General features: G+C 46.2%; 2 protein-coding genes across 4 annotated transcripts in view; one reads left to right on the top strand and one right to left on the bottom strand.

Moving 5' to 3' along the window:
- Positions 1–13308, top strand: GUSB (glucuronidase, beta). Of its 3 annotated transcripts, XM_012640347.1 has the most exons (13): positions 1–227; positions 1514–1699; positions 2046–2227; positions 2410–2552; positions 2949–3136; positions 3469–3621; positions 3839–4017; positions 4098–4244; positions 6654–6738; positions 8373–8549; positions 11188–11323; positions 12877–12988; positions 13097–13308. In XM_012640347.1, the coding sequence occupies exons 1-13, from the start codon at positions 18–20 to the stop codon at positions 13119–13121; spliced, it is 1923 nt and encodes a 640-aa protein (XP_012495801.1). In that variant the 5' UTR covers positions 1–17; the 3' UTR covers positions 13122–13308. The 3 variants fall into 3 exon arrangements, with proteins under 3 accessions (XP_012495801.1, XP_012495800.1, XP_012495802.1); XM_012640346.1 differs by lacking the exon at positions 13097–13308 and having other exon boundaries at positions 12877–13090; XM_012640348.1 differs by lacking the exons at positions 1–227; positions 2046–2227; positions 2410–2552; positions 13097–13308 and having other exon boundaries at positions 1633–1699; positions 12877–13090.
- A 3247-nt stretch (positions 13309–16555) lies between these two features.
- VKORC1L1 (vitamin K epoxide reductase complex, subunit 1-like 1) overlaps positions 16556–25529 on the bottom strand; it is a 72907-nt gene continuing 63933 nt past the window's right edge. The window contains exons 2-3 of the mRNA XM_012640349.1: positions 22694–22803; positions 16556–19016 (exon numbers count right to left, since the gene is read on the bottom strand). Coding sequence (XP_012495803.1) covers positions 18790–19016; positions 22694–22803 — 337 coding nt within the window. The 3' untranslated portion in view covers positions 16556–18789. The remainder of the gene's footprint in view (positions 19017–22693; positions 22804–25529) is intronic.

Raw genomic sequence — 25529 nt, forward strand, 5'->3', positions numbered from 1 at the left:
GCGGCAGCGCCAGAGCCATGGGCCCGGGGCAGGCGTGCACATGGACCGCGCTCGGCCCGCTGCTGTGGGGCTGCGCGCTGGCGCTGCAGGGCGGGATGCTGTACCCCCGGGAGAGCCCGTCGCGGGAGCGCAAGGAGCTGGACGGCCTCTGGAGCTTCCGCGCCGACTTCTCCGACAACCGGCGCCAGGGCTTCGAGCAGCAGTGGTACCGGCGGCCGCTGCGCGAGGTGCGGGCTGCGGGGGCAGGGCGCGGGCCCCGGGCTGGGAAGCTCCCGGAGCCGGGCGGTGGGAACGAGGAGTCCAGTGACCGCAGGCTCCTTCCCCTGCGCACCTAGGAGCTGCCGGCCGGCGGGACGTTAAAGAGTAAAGGGCTGGGAGGCGTGGGGCTGGGGGACCGGGAGAGGGACCAGGAGGGGGAAGCGGGAGGCGGGCAGGGTCCCGGACCGGCTGTTCGTGCGCCTGCGCGCATCCCCCGGGCCAGGAAAACGGTGTTGCCGAGCCCCCTCCGGAGGGCCCGAGCCACGTCCTTCCAGCAGTGTCAGCCACACACAGCTTGGGCGGGGAGGTGAGGGAGGTCAGGAAGAGGGGACGGTTTGGACATCTTGGGGCCAGCTGTGACCAGGCAGTAGGGACCCTGGGTTCCAAGATGCAGCTAGAGGATGGGACGTGGCACCCAGCCACGGAAGGACCCCCACACCAGCTTCCCTCCTGACTTGGGTCCGGTCAGCAGAGGAGTAGGACTGGGTGAGTCCTCTGTGCCCATCTGGGGCTTGCATCTCCTAGATCCTCTTTATCTGACTTTGCTGTCCAGCAAAGAAGGAGTTGAGCACAGAAGGAGTAGAGCAGGGGGGCTGGGTGCCACAGTTGCCTCAGTAACAGTTTCCTCAAAAAGGGGGCCCTGCCCCCTGCCACCCTTCCTCCCTGGGCAGACAGTTGGTCATCCGCCTCTTAGTCAGGGTCTGGCCCTTCTAGCCTCAGACTGGGATGTGGCCCTGGGCTCACCCTGTCCATGGAGATCTTGGCCCTGTGCCATTTTCCATGAGGAAGAAGTTTTGGCCTGGCTGGTGGCTCACACCTGTAACCCTAGCAATATGGGAGGCCAGGGCGGGAGGCTCGCCTGAGACCAGCTTGAGCAAGAGGGAGCCCTGTCTCTACCAAAAATAGAACAATTAGGCGTGGTGGTGCACCTGTAGTCCCAGCTACCTGGGAGGCTGAAGCAGGAGGATCACTAAAGCCCAGGAGTTTGAGGTTGCAGTGAGCCACGATGATGCCACTGCACTCTACCCAGGGTGACAGAGTGAGACTCTGCATCTAAAAAGAAAAAAGAAGTTCTGTCCCCATGGGCACAAACCATCCTGGCAGTTGACCTGTCATCAGCCAGCAAGTTCCACTAATACTTATGGAGTCCCTAGTGTGTGTCAGGCTTGAGTCAGGAGCCAGGATTCAGCTATGAAGGACACTGATCCTAGGTTCACAGGAGGTCTGGACCTGACCCCAGCCCTTCTTCCCCCAGTCGGGCCCCACCCTGGACATGCCGGTTCCCTCCAGCTTCAATGACGTGGGCCAGGACGCGCGGCTGCGGAGCTTTGTCGGCTGGGTGTGGTACGAGCGAGAGGCGGCCCTGCCCCAGCGATGGAGCCAGGACCTAGACACGAGAGTGGTGCTGAGGATTGGCAGCGCCCACTATTACGCCATCGTGGTCAGTGCAGTGAGCACAGGCAGGGCGAGTGGGCAGGCACGGCTGCTGAGTGTGCACCAGCTGCCTTGGGGCACCTGGCTCCCAGCTGCCACCTGACAGCCTGCCTCCCGGGGTGGGGCGGTGGGGGACACTCATGCCCTACCTGGAGTCTGTGCCATGGCTGGGGGAAAGTTGCCTGATCTCCCTTGGAGCACCATTCTTCCTGTCAGCCTGGCGAAGCAGGTGGCAGCTGGCAAGTCCCTGAGCCCCCACATCCTGTATTTTATGTGAGGGAGTACCTGAGATGGCAGGCCCCCCGACCATGCCCTAGCCTGCTGCCCCCCTCCATGTCTCCCTGTGTCCGCAGTGGGTGAATGGGGTCCACGTGGCAGAGCATGAGGGGGGCCACCTCCCCTTCGAGGCTGACATCAGCAAGCTGGTCCAGAGTGGGCCCCTGTCCTCCTGCCGCATCACCATCGCCATCAACAACACGCTCACCCCCCACACCCTGCCGCCAGGGACCATCCAATACAAGACCGATACCTCCAAGTGAGCAGCATCCTCTCCCCCGACCCCCAGCGTCTCCCTGCCTGCCCAGTGGTCTTCCTGCAAGGGACAGGGTGGCCTTAGCAGAGTGGAGGTCCTGGGTCTGGGGAGGCCAGGGAGACATGTGAGCTGAGGTCGAAGGATGCAGGGCAGGGTCCCAGTTGGCCATTGTCCTCTTACTCTAGGTACCCCAAGGGTTACTTTGTTCAGGACATAAAATTCGACTTCTTCAACTATGCGGGATTGCACCGGCCTGTGCTCCTCTACACCACACCCACCGCCTACATTGATGACATCACCGTCACCACTGGCATGGACCAAGACACTGGTGAGGGCTCCTGGCAGGATCTGCAATGAGCAGGGGCCAGAGTGGCTCTGTTCCCTCTGTGGAAAGATCCCCCAGGAAGAAGGCTCTTCCAGCATCTCCAGACCCTTACAGGTTCCCATCCACCTAAGAAGCTACGAACCAGATTGTCCGAGCTGGCTCGGGTTTCAGAAATCATGTGTGGTTAACCTCACTCTGAGAAGTGGCATTGTGCCTAAAGTCACATAGCTCAGGATGAGAAGCCTTGTCCCTTCTCCATGGTGCTGCCCTCAGTCTCTGCTTGATGCACAATGTGCTGAAGAAACAAATGGCCTCCTCGGAGTGGTGGCTGCAGGGTGCCCCCATCCGTGTGACCCAGGCTATGGCCCTCCCTCAGCCCTGGTCTCTCGTTTCCTGCAGGGCTGGTGAATTACCAGGTTTTCGTCCAGGGCAGTGAACACTTCCAGCTGGAAGTGTGTCTTCGGGATGAGGAAGGCAAAGTCGTGGCTGAGGGGACAGGGGGCCGGGGCCAGCTGCAGGTGCCCAGTGCTAACCTCTGGTGGCCGTACCTGATGCACGAGCACCCTGCCTACCTGTACTCGTTGGAGGTAATGATGGTTTAGGACTCGTGCTAAGGGAGGTCTCTTGCCCATATCTGGTGGCCCTGGCTTCTACAGGAGCCCAGGACAAGTGGACAGGCAGGCATGGGCTTCCTGATTTTTTCCACCCTTGGTGGGGAGGCCCAATTTTGAGGACCAGGCCCCAGAGGCAGGGCAGGGGAAGGTACCCCTGGCTAATGGCAGAGGCTCGAGTTTCTGCCGCTCTGCTTGCAGGCCCAGAGGTGGGCACTCTGGCGTACGAGGGTCCTCCCTGCCGGAGGGCGGGCTGGGTGGGGCTCATGGCGTCAGGGTGCTCACGCCTGGGGCTCTGGCTCTTGTAGGTGAAGCTGACTGCACAGACGGCAGCTGGGCCCGCCTCTGACTTCTACACTCTCCCTGTCGGGATTCGCACGGTGGCTGTCACAGAGAGCCAGTTCCTCATCAATGGGAAACCTTTCTATTTCCATGGCGTCAACAAGCATGAGGATGCGGACGTGAGTCGGGGCTCCTGGCTCCCCGTAGCAGCCGTTTCTAGGATCATCTTCTTTCACCTTCCTGTGTGCCGGAAGCAGTTGAGGGCAGTTAAGCCCACTGTTCAAAACCATACAACAGTGGGGCTGGATAGAGGGCTGATGGGGTGACTGTCCAGGGGCTCACTTCTAAAAGGGACAGGGACGGGGGAAGGGGTCACTCTGCTCTGCTGTCCCCTAGATCCGAGGGAAGGGCTTTGACTGGTCACTGCTGATGAAGGACTTCAACCTGCTTCGCTGGCTGGGTGCCAACTCCTTCCGCACCAGCCACTACCCCTACGCGGAGGAGGTGATGCAGCTCTGCGACCGCTATGGCATCGTGGTCATCGACGAGTGTCCCGGCGTGGGCATCGTGCTGCCGTGAGTGCCTGCCGCCCGCACTGCTCAGCTTGCCCGGCTCAGCAGGCCGTGACATGCTCTGCTCTCTCTCCCGCCCGCAGCGAGAGCTTTGGCAACGTGTCTCTCCAGCACCACCTGGAGGTGATGGAGGAGCTGGTGCGCAGGGACAAGAACCACCCGGCTGTCGTGATGTGGTCTGTGGCCAATGAGCCTGCCTCCTCCCTGAAACCTGCCGGCTACTACTTCAAGTGAGTGCCCGCCCCGCCCCCGGGCTGGGGTAGGCGGGTGCTGTGAGGGGTCAGCACCCCCTCCCAGCCAGACTGGGGGGCCCGCCTCTGTGTGGGCCATGCAGAGGGCCAGATATCTCCCCACCCAAATTGTGATTTTCAACCCAGCCAGACCCACTGTCTCCGTCTCCTTTTCCCACCTGAAATGAAACCAGAGTTAACGTAAGGTAGTTATACACAACTTCAAATTTAAAAAAAATCAGTGGCGTGGCCTAACGGTGACAGAAAGGGGGATCATTTATATACGCTACCTGAATGCATGGGCCTGACTCCCCTGAAGCCCCAGCATGGATCAGAGCTGGCACCCCGAGGTGGGACCGCCCTGGAAGCACAGGGTGAGAGAGGAATGTGGGGCTCCCTGCGGGCACTCCAGGTCCCGTGAGCGGGTGTCACATAATAAGGATTATGTGCTGTGCAGTTCTAAATTCATGGGGAGCTGCTCTGGGTAGTTCCAAACAAAACCAAGTATTATCACCCCCAGTTTCTGTGGTATCTGCATTCCCGGGAGATTTATCATGGGTTATAACTGAGCAGAAACCACTTTGTGATGCTTTGGGTTCGTCTGTACAGTCGAGTTAGGCTTTATGAGGCTGGTTTATTAAGCACATAATTGTAAACAGGTTTTCCAATGACATCCGTGTTTGAAATATTCTAAGGTTACATTGGGCTGGGCGCGGTGGCTCGCACCTGTAATCCCAGCTCTTTGGGAGGCCGAGGCAGGAGGATCACTTGAGCCCAAGAGTTCAAGACCAGCCTCAGCAACATATCAAGACTCCATTTCTACAGAAATTTTAAAAATTAGCCGGGCATGGTGGCACACCTGTAGTCCCAGCTACTCGGGAGGCTGAGGCAGGAGGATCACTTGAGCCCAGGAGTTCAAGGTTATAGTGAGCTGTGATAGTGCCACTGCACTCCAGCCTGGGTGACAGAGACTGTCTCAAATAATAATAATGATAAATTTAAAAAATAGAATTATGTTGTTAGGACCAGACCATTTGAAGTTCATGGTCCCATTCACCAAACAGCAGTAGCTCCCCCCTCTCATCATTGCGTGACTTAGGGGACCGTCTCCCTGCAATGGGGGGTTCACTGTTGCTGAGGAGGCTGGCCACCCAGGGTGTTCCTTTTCTTTCTAACAATCATGCACTCGTAACTCAGCCTTCAGAGGTGAATCGTTTCACTTGCCTCAGAGGCCGTGGCAACACTCCTCGAGACAGACGCTGCACCCCAGGTTCGTGGGGTGATTTGAACTGAGCTGAGTCTGTCGTGGGTGCAAGGCCCTGAGGAGTGGCCCCAGCCTGGGCAGAGGACCACTCAGAGCTCGGGCGGATGGGGAGTGGAACAGGGGGTGTGCTGAGTAGGGCCGGGTGGAGAGAACTTTGTCGTGAGCGTGAGGAGTATATAGGCTCCCAGGAGCGGGTGCCCGCGGCTCCAGACAAGCTCTTCTGGGAGAGCGGGAGAGGGAGGTGCGTGTTTTCTGGAGGAGGCTATAGCTGGAGCCACGCAGGCTGGAGTGGCTCAGCCGGGCTGTCACAGGCTCTGAAGCTTCCCAGCTGACACCGGGCTGCTGGAGGGTGTGGGTTGGAACGTGAGGCCAGAGGGTACTGTTCCGTCCTGCGGAAGCCACAGCCTTCAAATGGGAAGAGGAACGACGGGGAGAGAGTGTGAAGGAAAAGGAACGAGCCGTCAGGGAAGAGGGAAAGAGTAGGCGCCAACAGTGACCTGCCCGTGGAGGCCTCCACGGGGCCCTGGGACCCCGACCACAGACGGCTGCTCTGTCGGGAGCCTTGTCTCTGTGGTTCACTCGACTCAGCCGTTTCTTCTGAGAGGCTGTCCCTGACTCCAGTCCAAGTTATGTCCCCTGTTCTTCCCCTTCATGATCCCTGCCACCACTGTCGTTTCCGTTCGTGGCACTGCTCTGTGCACGCGTCTCTGCTCCCGCTGCCCCACGAAGCCGTGCTCAGCTGTTTAAGCCGCTGTGGCGCATGATGCCTGCGCCTGGCACGCGCTTCCTGTCGTTACATCAACAAACATCCATCTGAGTCCGCGCCCCGTCCGTCCCTGTTCTCAGGAGCTATTTCTGAGATCCACAGCCTAGTTTTCGGCCGTGTCCGGCCCAAAGAACTCAGCTCTGCGTGCCTGCGAGGGTGGCCTCTCCTCCAGGAGGTAGATTCAGGGGGCAGAAAGAGTGACATCAGGGAACACGACCCGAGACTAGAGAAACATGTTAGCTCACCTAAAGCGCACTTCAAATAGGAGGAAAGCAGAGGTTCTGTGTTTTGCTTCGTCTGGGGAAGAGGGATGGGAGGTGGGCGGCCGAGTGCTCTTCCCAGACTGACGGAGCCCGTGTCTTCTGCCTTCCGCGGACAGGACGGTGATTGCCCACACCAAAACCCTGGACCCCTCCCGGCCCGTGACCTTTGTGACCAACTCCAACTATGCAGCAGACCTAGGGGTGAGCCTGGGGGTCTCCACGCCCCTCCCCCTCCCTTGCCCGTCCTCTGGTCCTGTGCTCATGCCTGCACGTGAGCTGCCGGGAAGAACCGTGAACGGCCATTCCGTTTTCACGGCTGGTCTTTAGGTTGAAGGTAACTAACCACCCGCTTACTCGCCAGCAGCGCGGCTTCTTAAATCCAAAGAGAGTGGCGTAGGGAGATGCGATTTGTTCTTAGTGTGGACTCAGCGTTTCTTGCACCTCACTTTAATTCCGTGCACCTCAATGTAATATCCTCAGAAAATGTCAGGTGTTTAAGGGAGCTCAGAGTTCATCCGGCCCAGGGTTTCTCAAACCTGGCTGATGGTCGGAATCACCAAGGGGAGTTTTTCCAAAGTACAGATCTCTGGATTCTGCGATTCTCATTTAGTAAGTCCAGGGTGGGAACCTGAACTTTGTAAAAAGCTTCTCAGTGATTCCACTGATCAAGCAGCTTTGGGGACCACCGACTAGTTGCATCCCCTCAGATTGAGAATCGAAGGGACAGCACACACAGCCAGCTGGGGCAGAGCCGGCCTCCCTCGCCACCCCAGGGCTCACTGGCCAGGCACAGCAGCCCCGCAGAAGCTCTGTGTTGAGTTGCATGGAAGGTGTAAAATTGCGAGAGCAACAAAATGCTCCTTCACTGGGGAGTTAAAGGGAGGGCGTGCTTATGGCAAAGGAACTGCAGAAAAAGAAGCCATCTAAAGGCAGAGCAGAGGAGCAAACAGTATGTGTGAGGATGAGTCGTGAGTGCCATCACTCGAATGTGGACAGAGGCTCGTCAGCTGTGTTCCCGTGCTGTGTCTCAAAAACACCCCCTCAAGGAAGCACAAAGGCTGTGGCAAAACACAAGTTGCACTTGGATGTTCTTGGACCCCGAGTGGTATCTCTTCCTTTTCTAGTCTTTTGTGTGGACGGGGAAGCCTCGCCTGGGCTTCCCACACTCCTGGCGGGATCCATGGATAGCGTGTCCACCAGAGCCTCCCCCGCCCGCATCTTCCTGCCACGATTGAGAAAGACGTCAGTCCAAGCGCAGGCTTTGGAGATTAGCATTTTTACTAGAAGTGTGTTCAGGTGACATCAGGAACTAGCCAGTTGGACACAGGAGCCTTTGCTGCTCAGCCTGAGCGCCACTCTGCTGAGGCTCGAGGCCATCCTGCCCTGGCATCTAAGGCCCCCTCCGAGGAGGGAATCTTCCAGCCACTCTGTGGCCCCCAGCACTGCCTCATGAGTGCCGTGGTGAATCAAGATATTTTTGGGCGGAAAAAAACTGTTCGTCCCTCAGGTGGGAACATTTCTCCGGGGCGAAGTGAGGGAAGCCCAGTGCCAGGAGCACTGCCTAGAGAAGGACAAAGCCAGCTGGGCCGGGCCCTGGACTTGGGTCGAGGACTGCAGCCTGAGGCCTCTCGTGGCCCTCACCAGCTGCGGCGCGTCAGGGCTGTCAGCCTGGAATGACAGACCTGCTCCATTCGGGTCACTTCTTGGCCATCTTTCCTACTGGTGGGCAGGATAATTTCAGGATCTAAATCTTTTCTCTGCCGAGGGAACCCTATGAGTGTGTGTTGCCACGCAGTCTTGTCGTTGGTGGACACGCTGTGACGTTGTCGTCCTAGGTTCCGTACGTGGACGTCATCTGTGTGAACAGTTACTACTCCTGGTATCACGACTACGGGCACTTGGAGGTGATTCAGCTGCAGCTGGCGACCCAGTTTGACACCTGGTACAGGGCCTACCAGAAGCCGGTTATTCAGAGCGAGTACGGAGCAGAAACGATTGCAGGGTTTCACCAGGTAAGCGGTGTGGAACATCCTGTGTATGTTTTCACTCTCTTGGGCAGTGATTTCCTGCATTTCCCGGGCTTTCCCTCCCCTCACATGCACTGCTGACCTGTCTTCTGCTCTTGGGGCTCACCCCCCCGGCCCCCCATACTCTCCACATCCCCTGCCCTGGGAGCCAGGCCTCTGCCTCTCCCTCTGGGTCCCCAGAGGCAGCCCCCTACCTGCTGCCCAGGCCATCTTCCTAACAAATCCAAGCCCTGGAGTCCTGTCACTGGCTCCCTCTGGCCCACAGGGACAAAGCCCTAATCCCTGTCGGGACACTCGGTGTCCTTTGCTGTCTGCTCTCTTCTGGGTTGTCAACCTCTTCTCCCTTCACTCCGGCCACTGTTTCTGCTCATTTGCTCCCCCTGCTCAGGCTCGGGCTGCTTCTCCGGCCCGGAGGCCCCAGGTTAGCGCTACAGTCGCCAACTAGATTCCTGTTCAGTGTCCCAGCCTCCTCTTAGCTGTCCCCTCTGTGGGGAGCTTCACCCTCTGCTCTGCATCCGCAGCAGCTCGTGCCCATCTCCGCATTCTCGCGTGCGTGGTCCTCATGTCCATGGCGCTCTCCTTGGCCAGATCGTGGGCTCCCAGAGACAGAACGAATCCTACTCACTGTTGCGTCCCGGGCGCTCAGCGGTGTCCGGCACACATCCCGTGCTGAGTAGTGTTCACTGAAGGAACAGGTGAAATATCGGAGCAAGGTTGAATCACTTAGCTTTGTTCTCATTTTTTCCATTTCTTCACCGAAGAGATGCTGCTTTGTCTTGTGGGGATTTTTTCATGTGGATTCCTGAAGCACAGCCAGCCCCTTGTCCCCACCCCAGCCCCCTCACGCTCGCCTGTCACGACTTCTGAGATTCCCTGTTGATAGCACACTTCTTTTTTTTTTTTTTTTTTTGAGACAGAGTCTGGCTCTGTTGCCCTGGCTAGAGTGCCGTGGCATCAGCCTAGCTCACAGCAACCTCAAACTCCTGGGCTCAAGCCATCCTCCTGCCTCAGCCTCCCGAGTAGCTGGGACTACAGGCACGCGCCACCATGCCCAGCTAATCTTTTCTCTATATATATTTTTACTTGTCCAAATAATTTCTTTCTATTTTTAGTAGAGACGGGGTCTCGCTCTTGCTCAGGCTGGTCTCGAACTCCTGACCTTGAGCGATCCACCCGCCTCGGCCTCCCAGAGAGCTAGGATTACAGGCGTGAGCCACTGCGCCTGGCCCGACAGCACACTTCTTACCACGCTTATCCTGTGTGCTGAACAGCTACTCGCAGTGGCCTGCACTGTGTTTGCACCCTCAGTTCATCTCGCTTACGCAGAGCAGAACGCCCCTTCCACAAACCAGGAAAGCAGGGGGACTGTCTCATCTCATGGATATGCGTATTTGCCGTCCCTCTTTGAAAAGGTAACAACTCTGAATTTTTAACAAGCTCTGAGAGTCAGAACTGATAGAACCTCTGCAGTGACGGAAATGCTCTGTGTCTGCTCTGTCCAAGCCTGGAGCCACCAGCCACATGTGGCTACTGAGGACTGGAAACATGACTCGTATGACTGAATTGATTTGGTTAATTTAATTTTAAATTTAGATAGCCACGTGTGACTCATGGCTATTGTATTAGACAATGTTGGTTCATGTCCATTAAAACAAAGTAAGAAAATCTGCATCCTGCCCTGCCCTCAAATTCACCTTTGGAACCAGAACACAATACGGCTCAATCGTGCAGCTGTTTTCAGTGCATCTCGTGGAGTATGCGAGGCCTCGTTGGAAAAGAAAAAGCCGACAGTTTTGTTGTCTCCCAGAATGACTGAAATGCTGCATCCTCGAGCATCTAAGACTTGAGCCTGCAAAGAATTCCCATGAGATGAAAACTCGGACTGTGTGTCCCAAGAACATCTTTTCTGTCGTTATGACACAGTATGTCACACGTGGGAGCATGTTACTAAATACTGATGAAGTCCTCAGATGTGGCCTTCTGCTGTCGTTGTAGGTGGCCTTCCTGTCCCCTGGCAGGCCTGTGGCCCTTGTCTCAGCTCCCTGCTGACAGTCCCCTCACTCCTCCCTTGCACTCGCCCACATTGCGCTTAGAACGTGCGTCTTCCTGGATGGTGAAGCCTGGGGGGCAGGGACGCTTTCCTCCTTGTCTGTCGCTGCACCTCCAGTGCCTGTCGCAGCAGATACTGGATAGTTCGCTGAACGGACGAATGTGCTCGCCGGCAGCTCCTTCCCCAGACCAGCTACAGATGTGTCCGAGGCAAGTTAAACTGGAGTCACACTAGGCCTCAAATGATGTGCTGGCAGCTGCTTAAAACTGGAGGCAAAGACACGTTTTTACTTCTAGTGTAGTTCAGCTTTAAGATGGAAAAGTGAGATAAAGCAAATATCAAATTACATTTATAAATAAAGCAGTTACTAATTAAGGCTTTTAAAAAATCTTTCTGTACGCTGGGTTACGTCATCCCCTGGCTGTCTCTACCCGGCATCCACGCGTCCTGCAGTCACTGCAGCCCACTCCAAGGACAGATATTTTGGTCATAATCAAGTGGATCTTTATTTTTATCTAACATTTACAATCCTGCCAGTTCTGACTTTGAAATTCTCTTTGCCATGCCTGCCAGGACCCACCTCTCATGTTCAGCGAAGAGTACCAGAAAAGCCTGCTGGAGCAGTACCATTCGGTTCTGGATCAAAAGCGCAAAGAATATGTGGTCGGGGAGCTCATCTGGAATTTTGCCGATTTTATGACTAACCAGAGTAAGTGGCATTTTGGCTTGTGGAATGTACCTTCTAATTTTTTCAGGCTAGCTTTCCAGTTCTGGACATTTGCTTGTAAGAATGTTGGAGACAAAGGGAGGAGAGCTGGTTTAATCAATGCAGGTTGCATAGAAACTTTCCCAGAAAAAGTAAACTGTGCTTAGGTAGCAACAAAGAAATCCCGTGCAGCTTCCCAGATCATTTTGTGATCAGAAAGCAAAGGGAGAGGCACTATCTTGAGGCAGCTTGCTTGTGTCTGTTTCTCAGCAGTATGAGGAAAACTGGGACCTCATACTGGATTCACTTTTGGGATATACTCATTATTGCAGAGTAGGATACAACACCTGAGAAACTTAAGATATTTCGGTCTGTTTTGTATCACTCGCTTGTAGAAAGCTGCCCACTGAATACAGGCAAGTTTGAAAACGTCTTGGGTGTGGGAGTGTTTAAGTCGTCAAAGAAGAGAATAGAACCTGGACTGTTCCCAGTGGGGGAAGACGAGGCTGTTGGTCAAATTCCAGAGTTTCCCATTTTTTCCTGTACCTGTAGATCACTAATTTCTTGACTTACCATAAACTTAGGATGGAAATTTGGTAGGGTGGAGAAGGATATGGTAGTGGTGGGAATTATGATTCGTTACTAATGGGGAGAGATGGGCCTTTGAGTGGTTAAAGTTTCAACTAAAAGTTAGGATGGAAAGGGGATGAATGAACGAGATGAGAAGGGGAGAGGTAAAGAGAAAAAAGAACAAGAACACAAACCTCTGCTCTGCTTGGTAAAGGAGATTAATGGCTTCTGGAAATATCCCGCATGACAGTTTCATGGAGACGTGCACTGGCTTTGCGTGGTGGGAAGTTTGCATCACGTTGAGCAAGTTCTCTAACCTTTTCCTCAGTGGGGGTAATGCCACCACCCTGTGGGTTGATGCCAGGATTCCATGTGACGAACTGCTTGGCAGTGCCTGGGATTTGTTTATCAGGGGCCTTTGAACCTTTTGGTGGGAAAGCTCTCCTTTCCATTTAACTGTCCACCTCGCCGTGGTCTCACCAGCGGAGGAGCCAGTGTGCCAAGAGCACAGCCCCGACAGGCCTCGGCATGGACAGACTGACCCCTGGTGGCGGGGGCCAAGCGGGAGGTCTACCCAGGAGGACTGTGAACTCCCCTAGCAGATCCCACACAGGCACCTTTGGTTGGGACTCTGGCTCCCACTGGGAGTCTTTAGAAAGGCCCAGGCCTTCCCAAGGGCAGCTGTTTCCGTCTCCCGCTCCCTCTCTGCCCATTACCAGGCAGCCGGGTACCCATAATGTTTTAAACCTTATCTTGAAAGATAAACTATTTTGGATTTTTTTCCCCTAATGGTCTAGAAATGAACACATCAGGGAGCTGAAGTGTTTTGGGAGAGCAGTGGTATTTAACTACTTTATAAATTGTCACTGCAGACCAAGCAGTCCTGCAAAAGGACATTTCTATTTGGTGCCCAGCTTGGCTCCAGCATGATTGCAGTTTGGCCCATGAGGAGTCGTCTGAACCGCATTTTGCCTTGTTTTTTTTAGCACCAGCGAGAGTTCTGGGGAATAAGAAGGGGATCTTCACTCGTCAGAGACAACCAAAAAGTGCGGCTTTCCTTCTGCGAGAGAGATACTGGAAACTTGCCAACGAGACCAGGTACCACCGTTCCGTGGTGAAGTCACAGTGTTTGGGAAACAGCCTATTTCCTTTTTAAAGCAAGAACTACCTCTCTACTGACACCGCCTCTTCTGTCCCCCCCTCCAGCAAGGGGCACCTTCCACAGCAGTGAGCAAGTGCCTTCTGGACTATTCATGGCAGACCAGAAAGTTCCTGGTCTGGATTTTGTGGTAATCTGCTGGAAGGGAACGTTAGAGGTGAAAATAAAAGCTTTTCTATTATGGGAATAAAGAGTTGGCACAAAACTGACCACGTATAAATCCAATGATCTGTACTGCTGAAAAGCATCTGAAATCATTTTTATGTGTCAGGCTGTTTTCACAGCCTTAACTGTGTGTGGACTCTTTTGGGAAACTGCTTTCAACACCCACACCACGCTGAGAGCTGCTGGTTGCAGAGTGCTCCCACAGGAACAATGCCATGGTCCTAGGGCCCCCACGCTTGCATAGCAAACTGGGCTAGCCTTGACCGAATGAGTGTAGACTTTCACCACTGCTGTTCAACTCCACAGATGAGCTGAAGTCCCCCATGCACTAACAAATTTATGCAATGCTGTCATGCTGCAATAGTTAACAAGGTCTCCGTGCCATTTCCCACATGGTTAAGCTGACAAGCATAAGAAAGGGAAGCCACAATGAGTGTCTGAATTGGGAGCTCAGAGGTAAACAGTTCTCTTAGGATATTGTTCCAACCTCAGCCATAGTCTACTCTTGACAGAAATGGACAGATGAGCCCATTGGCTTAATCATAACTGATGCCACTCAACGTGACCACTTTAAACAGGCTGCGCCTACAGATGAGTATCCTATGCCTTTGCACCCCAAGACTGACTCCACCTGCTCCATCCCAGAGCATGGTCTTTCCTTAAGGAATCTTTCCTTCCCTTCTTCTTCCACAGGCTCCAGTAAGGCAGGGAAGTTGTAATATTCCTAAAATTTGAATATTCATTAATCCTGGTTTAAAGCTAAATGCTTTGGAGAAATATCCCTTTGGGTGTCCTATCAAATGGAAGACAATTAACCAAGACAGCTCTTGATTCACGTCTCTTGTGGTTGCTTCCCCCGTCTCAATACATCCCTTTTTAGCCTTCCTTTCCAAGTTCCATGAGAGAAGAGTAAAGATAATTTAGTTTAATTTTATTATGCACCTTCAGACCTTTTTTTTTTTTTTTTGAGACAGGGTCTTGTTCTGCTGCCCAGGCCAGAGTGTAGTGGAGGTGTCAGCTTAGTTCACTGCAACCTCAAAGTCCTGGGCTCAAGTGATCCTCCTGCCTCAGCCTCCCGAGTAGCTGGGACTACAGGTGTGTGCCACCACGTGTGGGTAATTTTTTCTATTTTTTGTGGAGACGGTGTCTCACTCTTACTCAGGCTGGTCTCAAACTCGTGGCCTCAAGCAATCCTTCCCAGCTTGGCCTCCCAAAGTGCTAGGATTACAGGCGTGAGTCAGTTCAAATATTAAGTTAGGAATTCTAGGAGTTCCATATTTCTTTTGTAACCACTGGAACTTCAATCTTAAGTTCTCTGAAGGAATCAAATTTTGTGTTCCAATTTAACGTTGAAGTATAATAGATAAAACTCTGGTTGACAGACATTTTAAAAAATTAAACATAACAAGACACACGTTTTACAAATTGAGGGCAAGGTCCATTTTGTAGGTCCTAAACTTCTAGCATAGAACACGTTTGTTCTATTCAGTGAAGTATGGCTAAGCTGTATTTCAAATGGACTCATCTTTTTTGCAGATGTTACCTTTTTAGAGGACTATAAGAATGGAGGTAAGCTAAAGTAAAGGGATTGAAAAACAGTTAATATGTTCCATGTGTTCACAGAACTGTACACAGTAACACTCTCTGTGGTTAATTTGTGACACTCATAGACATCATAAACCCACAGGAACTCTTAAGAACTAGAGTCTCTAAGAACTCTGTATCTTTTACAAATTACATATAATTTAAGAGAAAAAGAACCAACCCAGTCTACCAATAGAAATGTGCTTACAGTATCGACTTTGAGAATACTTCGTGAGGTTCCTGCTGAGATTAAGTCATGTCAGCTTCATTTTTGAAACGTCACCCTGCAGTATAAGAATGATAGAGCAGCACAACTTCCACAGGTAACTTCTACATTTATTTTATACCAAAAAAGTTATGTGCAACAAATAAACATTCTTACATATTTACATTTGTTTTTATTTACCAGTTAGCAAAACGGTGTCCTGAATCTCTGATAAAGAATATTTCTATCTATATTAAAGGGGAAATCTGCCCGGTGAACTCCCATTTTAAATGAATGTGTACTCTGGAGCTTAAAGCACTAGTAATAAATATTTTTGATGGAACATACTATACAGATCAGACACCTAATACTTAGGCCATGCTTAATACAGTTTCATAACAGAACATTTTACCTTTTCTGGGCTAATTTGTAGAAAAAATGTTTAACCAAGTAGCCTGGATTCCCACCCCAACTCCTTTTGTTTTACTGAAGGGTAGTTCTCACAAATCAGGAACCGTAAGTGCTGCCTAAAATATCTGAAATGTTTCACCAATGCCTGTGTGTTGGAGGAAAAAATACATGAGGGCAAAGGTGGCAGTATTAAGTTTATCTCCCCAAAGAGGTTACCAAAAATGATAGAGGGTTTCTTTGTTGGCCTTTGTCTCACACTGATTTTCAGATGAGAGACATCTGTCAGCATTCACTGGTGTCAAGCGGTGGCACCAATCTAGGTTATGAAGCCACCTGCTGAAGATAACTGCACTTTTGCAGAGTATTTTTTTTTTTTAACTACCATCTATTCTCTCTGAAGATGGTCTTTTAAAAAAATAAGTGAAAAGCTCACAAACAAAAGCCAACAAATAGTTTTAATTTCACTGTAGTCTTGGTCTTCTGTCTTACCTAGGAGATCCAAAGATCCCTTGTACCAAATGACAAATCTTTTTATGAAAATAGTTTTTAGCATTCTTTAAAAGTAGTAAATTTAAGGAAAGGATACATGTATCAAGTAAAAATAATTAATGGGACACAGCTAGTTAAACCTGAGTTATTTTACCAGAAGTTTACCCTTACTAATAGCAACTAGCTGTAATAAAAAAACCAAATGAAACCCTCCAAACCACCTAGATTCCCTAGAATTTGTCATCTAACCATAACTTCTCATTTTTCAAATGATATTTATGACTATCAAGTAAGTAAGAGGCTTCGTTTGTTATGAATCACTTAAAAAGCATGAAGCATGGAATTACTGCTAAAACCAATTTCCTTCCCTAATTTGTCCTTTAACATTGGTGGCTTAGTAATACTACAGTGTCTAAATATTCAGTCTAAAATAGTCATAACAATTTTCAAATTTTATAACGTGGTGTTTCCTGCTCTTCTGGGTGAATAGAAGGTATAGAGGGGAACCTAAATTCTGTAGGGCAAAAATACCAAATAACACCCAACAGGGTTCGACTGCTTACCGAGATATGGGCATCACAATGCTGTTCCTGCAGGCAGCACGTGTTCATCTCTCAGTGAGAAAAGGGTATTAATTCTACTGGGCCACAGGTAATGTGGCAAAAATTTTTATACAACTGAAACAGTGGTTTCCCCAAGGCTTAGGAAAGCAAAGGAAAAACGAAGGGTCCGGCTGAACATTTTTACCTGTTTTCTCATGTAAGAGTTGAAGACATTTGCAAGAATGCAATGTCAAGACAAGCTTTAACTATACTCTGCTGATTGATACAAAATATGATGAAAAACCATTACAAATTGGGACACAAGGAACTTATTTAGCACAACTGGTCTTATATATACCACAGAAGTCTTAACCCTTAAGCCATTTCCACTCTAGCTTAGAAAAGAGAACCAGTGAACTGCCTCGGTAGAACTGGACGCACTGCTACAACGTGGCCTCACTGTACAGCTCTCAAACATGAGGACTCGCTTCTCTGTGAACACCAGACATCCAATCAACACTTTCTAGAGTTCTTTTAACTACTTCAGAATACAAGAACAATACGTACATAATAAAACAGGCATTGAAATATTCACATTCATGGGAAAACACAAGCCTTGATGAAATCTGAATTAAGCTATCTTTTAAGAAGCTTAGAAGTTAGAAGTTCATCACAATTAAGATTTTACACGTGCCTTGGGCCAGAAGACCTACATTGCGTCAATTATGACAGTTAGTTGGAAACTAGTGAAGAGTTGCTGACTCTACCCAGTTTACAAAGTAAAGCCTGTCTCCTCCCTCAAAAAGAAGGCAAAATAAAGCACTCAAAAGTTACCGGTCTAATTGACTATTTTTAACTAATGATTAATCGAATTGGAAGCAAAACATTGCTACTACTTCTCAATCACAGGAATAAAATGATCCTTCAGAACTTTTCCGTAAATGCAAGTTTTCTACTTCACGGTAAGAAAGGAAGGAAGGACACTTCTGCCCAAGTTCAACACACGAAATATTTGGTTTGAGATTTAAGACAGAAGGCACTTTTAACATTCTGATATAAGATGTTAACCATAGAAACATACTGTCACAATTTCATTTGGGTTTATTCAAATCACCTTTAAAAATTCTTCTTATGCATTCACGTAGTTAGTAGAAAGAACAGTGATGACATTCTTGTATTTTACCTTTAGATATTTCTACCGATTAAGCAAACTGAGCAGTGTGTCAGCCCTAAAGTTTACACATCCAATATCTGACTCTCAAACAATTAAACCCGACATCAGATTAGTTGGTGCAGAAAGAAACAATTAGGGAAAATGCTGTGGAGCTACCAAAGAGCAATCCTACTCTGGAGTGACTGGGCTTATCCTGGTTATTTCAAAGTCATAATACTGTTTGGTTGACTGGCACCAATATTAAGGAAAAATATCTGTGCAAAAACTCAACTGGTGTAAGAGATTTTATCTAAAAATGCCATATTAATATTTCCAGCTTTTCTCCAAAGAAAAATACCCATTTTCCTATCATTAGTGTCCTGAAGGTCTTGGACTTGAAGGTCTGGTCACATGACTCATTCTATAAAGTTACCATTGATCCAGTTTTATGACTAGACACAAACTTGCCTTGAACATTTCCAATTTAGTTTCTTCCATTCAGAGGAGGGATACGGAAGGGAACCAACCACCCCAGTATGTTTGCTGTTGATGCTACACCCATGGCTGGCTGTACTTTTCACAAGAGATGACTATTTCCACTATTTCATCAGTCAACATCAAGCTGACAGTTCTTCATTGGTACACTTCAACTAAACTGTATAGCAAGTTCTGCAGGGATGGATCCAATATTTCTACCTTTATTTACAAATATCACATAAATGGATTCTAGTTGAATCTACATGTTTAAATCCATCGGCTAAAAACATATTACATATTGTAAACATGGCAATATTTAATACAGTATCTATTCTAAAATATTTTCATGTCATGATCACATTTGTTATACCTGAAATTGAATTTATACACATTAAAGAATTACTAGCAATGGTCGCTCACTTTACAATTGGGGGACAGGGGTTAGGGCTACATTTTTTTAATTTCAGAAAGACCTTCAAAGTAAAGTTAAAGCTTGTCTTTGATTGGCTCGGCGTATCCTTTTTTGTATCCATATTTAAAATGGAGATTGACACAGAAAACAGCTAGGGCCCCTTCTAATTTACAGGATTTTAAAAAATCAGTTTAAGATTCTTAGGGAAAGTGTCTGTTGTGAAGAATAAAAAAAAATTGCTGCAAAATAAACTTAATGGAAAAAGGGACTTCAGACTGTCAGTTTAGAGTTTTGTCAGGTCGTCAGTCCTGCTTGGGCTGCAGCTGCCGTTTCCAGGCCTCATTCAAGTAAACTAGTCGTTTGTAGTTGATGATTAGAAGGATGAAGTTCAGCACGTATGTGATGACGGAGATGATGCAAAACTCCTTCAGCACAAAGTACAGAATGTAGGCCAGGTACAAAGAGCCCACCACAGACACAATGGAAGATGTCATGAGGATTAAAGCTGCAACTGCACTTGCTGTCATGCCTGCAAGAGAAAGAGACAATCAGGCCTTGACAAGGGAGAGAAAGCTTCTGAGTTAAGGGTATCATTTCGTGATTTGCTGCAGTGTTTGAATGTTGATCTTACTGCAAAACTCTGAAATCTGACAATAAGAACTACTGGTCTATTCTGTTAAGGTTATACAGGTTGACTTTGCAGATAAAATACTAGTTTTAAAACTGTAATTTTTTATCAGTATTTCAGATGAAATATTATATATTTTACACTATACAAGGGTTAGGGTTAAGGATATGCATGCAAAGAAAATACACAATCTCACAATCAAATTGAGCAATGAAGCCGATCTATAAAGTCGACAGCCCCGACTCTCCTAATGGATAAAGGAATGTAAGGACCACAGCCTTTTCTTCCAAGCCTTACACGTTTCGTGAGAACTTTCCCTGGCTTTTCACTACAACCTCCCCATCTGTGGAAAGTAAAATTTGCTTTTCCATGTTTAGATCAAATTTATCAAAAATCCATAATGGGAGATGACTACACCAACATGCTGCTGAAGAAGGAAAAAAATGATCTTGATAAACATTTAAACAAAAGCCCTTGTGAAAGGGCTCACCCTGGTAAATAAGGGAAACCATATTTAGCCAGTTGGCCACATGTGGGTCAACCCTGATCAAGAAGAAGGGTAGTTGTGTGTGTGAAGCCAGGGCTCCCAAGGCAAAAACATGCCTGGATTCTTGACTCTATCTTCACATGTATTGTTCTGTAACTTCCTACTGCCAACAGTACGGAAAATATGTGCGTTCATTTTCAAGGAAAGAGAAGGCAGTGTATATTAAACTATCTTTCTACCCAATGGCTAATAGATAAGGATAATAGAAACAGGAAAATGTAAGAACAGGTGGTAGCAGGTTTAAAGAAATCAAAGAACTGACATCATGGTGCCCACTGGCAAAAAGAAAGGCGATGAGAAAACGCCCATGGGCTGGCCACGGCACAGCCACAGGGCCGGTCAGAACTAAAGAACAATGCTTTAATAAGGTGCTTTGAGACTAAGATGCTGTTGAATTACTTATGCCACGACTGGCAAGTCTGGTCAGCCACCTGCTTTTGTAAATAAAGTTTTATTGGAACCCAGCCATGCTCATTCATTTATGTAATGTCTGTGGCTGCTTTTACACTGGAAAGGTAGAGTTCAGTGGCTGTGGCAGCCAGCAAAGCCTCAACTATTTTCTGTCTGATCCTTTATTGCAAAAGCTTGCTTACTTCATCTATGTGAAACAACTAAAATTTCAAAAATTAATGCTGTCATCTTAATTTTTTCTACAAAAGTTAGTTTCAAAATGACATGGGCAACTTTTTTACTTTCTCCATGCCTCTCTTTACTCAACTCTAAAATTGGGATAATAATCATGCCTACTTCCCAAGACTGTTGGGAGAATTAAATGACCTAATATAAAACAGGATTAAAGGAGTTAATTCCGACTATTAGTCAAATACTATTGTAATGTAACTAACTACTTGTGGCTTGGGGTTAAATTCCCAGTGGAATTTAAAATGTGCTGTAACTCTAAAATAAATGATGGTACTATCATGCAGTGGAATATTTTGCAGCTGTAAAAAAAAATGAAGACATTTAATGTACTGGTATGGAAGACTCACCAAGATATATCTGTCAGGCAAAAAAGGTGGGGTGGAAGCAAGAATAGTGTGTATAGCATCTGCCTTTTATATTTAAAAAAGGAGGAACATTAAGATTATATTTGTATTTTCTTGTATATGCATAAAGAAACTCTAGAACAAGTTACCAGTCAGGGGTGAGGGGCAGTAGAAACTGGGCCAAGGGAGACAGGGATTGGATAGATTTTGCACTGTATAGCGTTTTATATTTTTTTATGCTTTTGAACCATGTGAATGTATTATTACCTATGGAAAAATTAAATTAAAAATGCTGTATCTCGAACAGCTCAGAAGGGAGTAAAGATGATGTGTTCTGGAAACCGTGTTAGGTGAGTGAAAATGTGCCTCCAATGATAGAGGCACTGACATTAAAAAAAGCATGTGAAGAGCCTTAAAAAAGTCATAAAATGTGAATGGAAAAAATATATATGACACATACAATTTAAAATATATATATATGGTATATACAGTGAAATTAACAAATTAATATTATAAATAGATAAATAGAAATTTCAATGTTTCACCTTTATCTGCGAGTATTAAAATAGTCAAAGGATTTTCTTAGGCTTCTCTATTCAGGGAAAATGAACTATGCCTTGCATTTAGGCTTATATTTTATATTCATCTCTAGAAATCCAACAAAACAAATAAATGGAATAAAAAGTGCAATTTCTCCCTCCTCCCCAACCACCAGAGCCTTTTCTATACTTTTACATGCATGAATACAAACATACATTTATCCTATAGCTGTTATACCATAATTTGCTTTTTTTACCGAACACTGTCTTGATCTTTCCAGAATATACATATAGACCCCTTTTTCCTTTAATGGCTACATCATATTTTCTAATTTATTCAACTATTACCTATTGCTAAGCTACTATCAATTTTTTCCTATTTTAAATGGTACTGCTATGAATATCCTTCTGCATACATCTTTGTATTTCTGCAAGATAAATATAACTGGGCAAACCTGATACGACTATTGAGAAAAATTTAAATTTACAATTTGTCTCATAACAAATCAATTTCAGATAGAAAAGTTACATATATTTTTAATGAACCATACTACAGGAGTGTTGAGATGATGGAATAAAATATTAGCAATTAAAATGCAAAGGCAAAAATGAATGGATTTAAATTCAAAGTATAAAAACTTATACAATAAAAATTCATAAAACAAAAAAGGATAAAGAATGGGTAAAATGCCTGTAACGCACGTGAAAATAGACTATTACCAGGATCCCAATAACTAAATGGACAATAAAAGGAAATTAAAGTAAAATTTAAAGTAATAGATATTAATTTGTAACTACTGGAAATTTTATAGAAAACACTTTTTAAAAATGAAGATTGATTAGGCTTCAGGGAAATCAGACAACCAAGGGAAAAGCAATTTGGTAATATCTATCAAAATGCATAAAAAAAAAATCTGTTGACTCATTTACTTCATGGAAATAATTCAAAGCGGGGGAAGCTTTAAACAAAGTTGATCTCTGCAGCGTTATTTAGAATATAAAAAATGTGAAATCTATATGTCAACAATAACAATAACAAACAGGAGGATAGAAAACACTATATTGATACATGAGTTCACATAAAATTATTTTAAAAAGCAGAAGACAATAGATGTAGTAGATATGTAAAGTTGACGGAATTATGAATATAGTTTACTGTTAATGTTTTCTCAATACATGATATTTTTAAATAGCTACAGAATCTATAAAATAAACAGTTTACAGGGAAGACTGGGTTGGAGTGATAATTTCCTTGAATGAGACTGGTCTTTCTGCACATCGTGAGATGCTGTATCCATGATTAAACACCAACTGACAACAATTTCAACATTAATATCATAAAAATCTTAGTGAATCAAGTTTCCACAACATAAAAATATGTTACAAACTAGTGGTTCTACCATTAGCATATGCTTTTATTTAATATAAAGAGACTTCAGGGCAAAGATACAAAGTACTAAATGGAATATAACAAACTTATTTTTGTATTGGTGTATAAATACTTACCAAGTAATAACTGTAGTATATAAAATATAAGTCCAAAGACACTGTTTGGCTGGTTTAATACACCATCCTTTCCAAAAATGGAACCCAAAAGACCAAATCCTCGACCCCATCTGTAAAATAAAGAAAACCAATAACCCTGTGTTTGAATTTCCCTATTTTCAAAAATGTAAAATTATTTGAGAATGTTCTCCAATTCTAAAACCAACTAAGTTGCCAAATTTCTTAAATGTCCTTTGCTGAAAAAGTGATTTACCCCAAAGAGGGAGGCCAGTTGTTAGATTTCCATATTATATCTGATTAAAAATAATGACCTAAAATGAACATACATAAAAGTGCCAGTATACCCATCTGAATCTCTAAGTTGCCATTTTCTATATATTCTGTTTCCAAAAGGTAGGACAAAGTATTCTTTTTCCAATGGCAGTAGTATTTGCAGAAGTAGGCCTCTCCCAATTTAAGCCGGCGTCATTTAGCAATGGTACCACTGGCATTTTGGGCTAGATAATTCTTTAGTGGGGTGCTGTTCTGAGCATTACATAACTATCAGGATCCCTGGCCTCTACCCACTAGATGCTAGCAGCACCCTCCGCCCCACCTCCAGTTGTGATCACCAAAAATGTCTACAGCCATTGCCAAATACCCTCTGGGAGGCAAAATTGTCCCCAGTTTAAAAGCCATTGATGTAAGTGGTCCTATTTCTTCACTCAAAGTATATAAATTGAAAAGTGTTCCTGACAAATTTCACCAGGATATGCATTAGGAAACATATCCTGGGAATGTATCTTTCAATGTAGGACAATATCAGAAATTATAGGTCTTTCCTGGAATCATATTTCAAAAGTAAAAAATTGATACATTATATGCCCCATCAGTTTTTATTTGCAATTTAAGTTCAAATTTTGCATTCGACTTAACATTTTCAGAATCCTATTTTCTTATGTTTAAAAAAGGATTATTAAACTCTAATTTAATAGAACTTGATAAAAATATCAAACTAACATTTTCTTTGGATAAAAACCTTTGAAGATGATGTTAACTGTGGCTGAGAGTGCTTTTTAAATACCAAAGAAAACCAGTTAATGGCATTAAGTCAGTAGAGAAGCACTCTAAATAAAACCTAAACTTTGGTTCTGAAGACAAACTGCCCGAAAACAAGGATAAATAAGTGAATCTTTATCGGTCACAGTAGTTTACTACTACTCAATGCCCAAGAAATAGAGTGAAACTCCTTCATAATGATGACGTTGGGAGATAAGAATAACCCCAATTTTACAAGCAAGCAAAAGCCATGAACATTTTTATTATGCAGTTACACATTTCAAAGATCTCAAAATATTATGCATTATATTCATTCTTTCACTCATCAAATACTTATTGAGCATGTACTAACTAGGTGTACACACACGTGCTGTGGATCCAGGAATGAACAAGCCAGACCAGGTGCTGCCCTTGTGGAACTTATATTCTACTTAGGGACGAGAAGTAATAAACAGGTAAACAAATGACTAAGTTACCTTCAGAAAGGGATGTGCCTATTAACAAATACACAGGAAAATTAGAGGGAGGATACTCTAGATCACTGCTTCTGAAAATTTAAAGTGCAATCACTCTGGGATCTTGTTAAAATGCAGACTTTCCTTCAGTAAGTCTGTGGTGGGGCCTAAGACTCTGTCTTTCCCAAAAAAACCACAAAACAAAATAAAATGCTCCCAGGTGATGCTAATGTTTCTGGTCTGAAGACTACCACACTCTGAGATCCACGGCTCTAGACAGAGAAGAAGTGGAGGAAGCTTCTCTGTGGAGGAGATAGTCAGGAAGGGCCTTTTTCAGGAATTAAATTTCGAATCAAATCCTGAATGATGAGAAGTCAGTCTCAGGAGGAATGGCAAGGACAAAGGCCTTGAGGTAGGAATGAGCTACGGGTGTGCAGGAAAAGGCCATCAAGGCTGAGGCAGAGTGATGGGGGAGAGTGACAGGAGAATTGGGCATGGGTCCAATCATTTAAATTATTTACGGCCTTGTCTGTAGGCCATGATGAAGAGTCTGAATTTTATTCTAACTGCAATGAAAGACATTTGGTGGCTTTTAAACAGGAGAGTGAGATAAGCTTATTTATGATCACCCTTGGCTACTGTGTAAAGAACAAACTGGAGGGGCACAGAGCACAGACTGGGAGAAACTATATGCAATCACACTTCTTAGCCCTACTCATCTGAAGTAGGAATTCAGATTTAAATCACTGTCTTTGGCAGTGGAAATAATTGGCATACTGCCAAAATTATCATGGGTAAACAGAATTTTTATTTATTCAAACCACTGGTCTATGCCTAATTATTCACATAAGTTCACATGGGTATTTTCCTTGAAAACAATGCAGTAATCCACAGAATGAATATATTATTTTATCAAAGTAATACATGCACAAGGTTTCAAAATAAAGTAGCACCAAAAGCCTTCTAAAACAGAGAGATTCCTTATTCCAGCCCTCCCCACACTCAGTTCTGATGCACAGAGGGAATCCGCTTTGATGTGTTTTCACTGTTTTTCACTATTTACCTCCACATTTCTAAATAATATGCTTTCATTGTTATTTCTTGCTTTTACCAATTCTAAATATTCTCTTTGACTTTCTAATATGGAATGCCAGAATGTTGCTTTTAAAAAAATTTTTTTATTATGGAAAGCTTCAAATGCACATACACAAAATGAACAAAACAGTGTAATAAACCCCCAAGTATCTATCCATTTGATCTTAGATGTTGCAAACATTTTATATTTTACAGAATACCATAATTAACTCAAGATACCCCTGTTAGTGAATATTAGGCTGTTTTCA

The sequence above is a fragment of the Propithecus coquereli genome, unplaced genomic scaffold (genome assembly GCF_000956105.1).
Source record: "Propithecus coquereli isolate 6110/MARCELLA unplaced genomic scaffold, Pcoq_1.0 Scaffold150, whole genome shotgun sequence".
In the NCBI taxonomy this organism is placed as follows: Eukaryota; Metazoa; Chordata; class Mammalia; order Primates; family Indriidae; genus Propithecus; species Propithecus coquereli.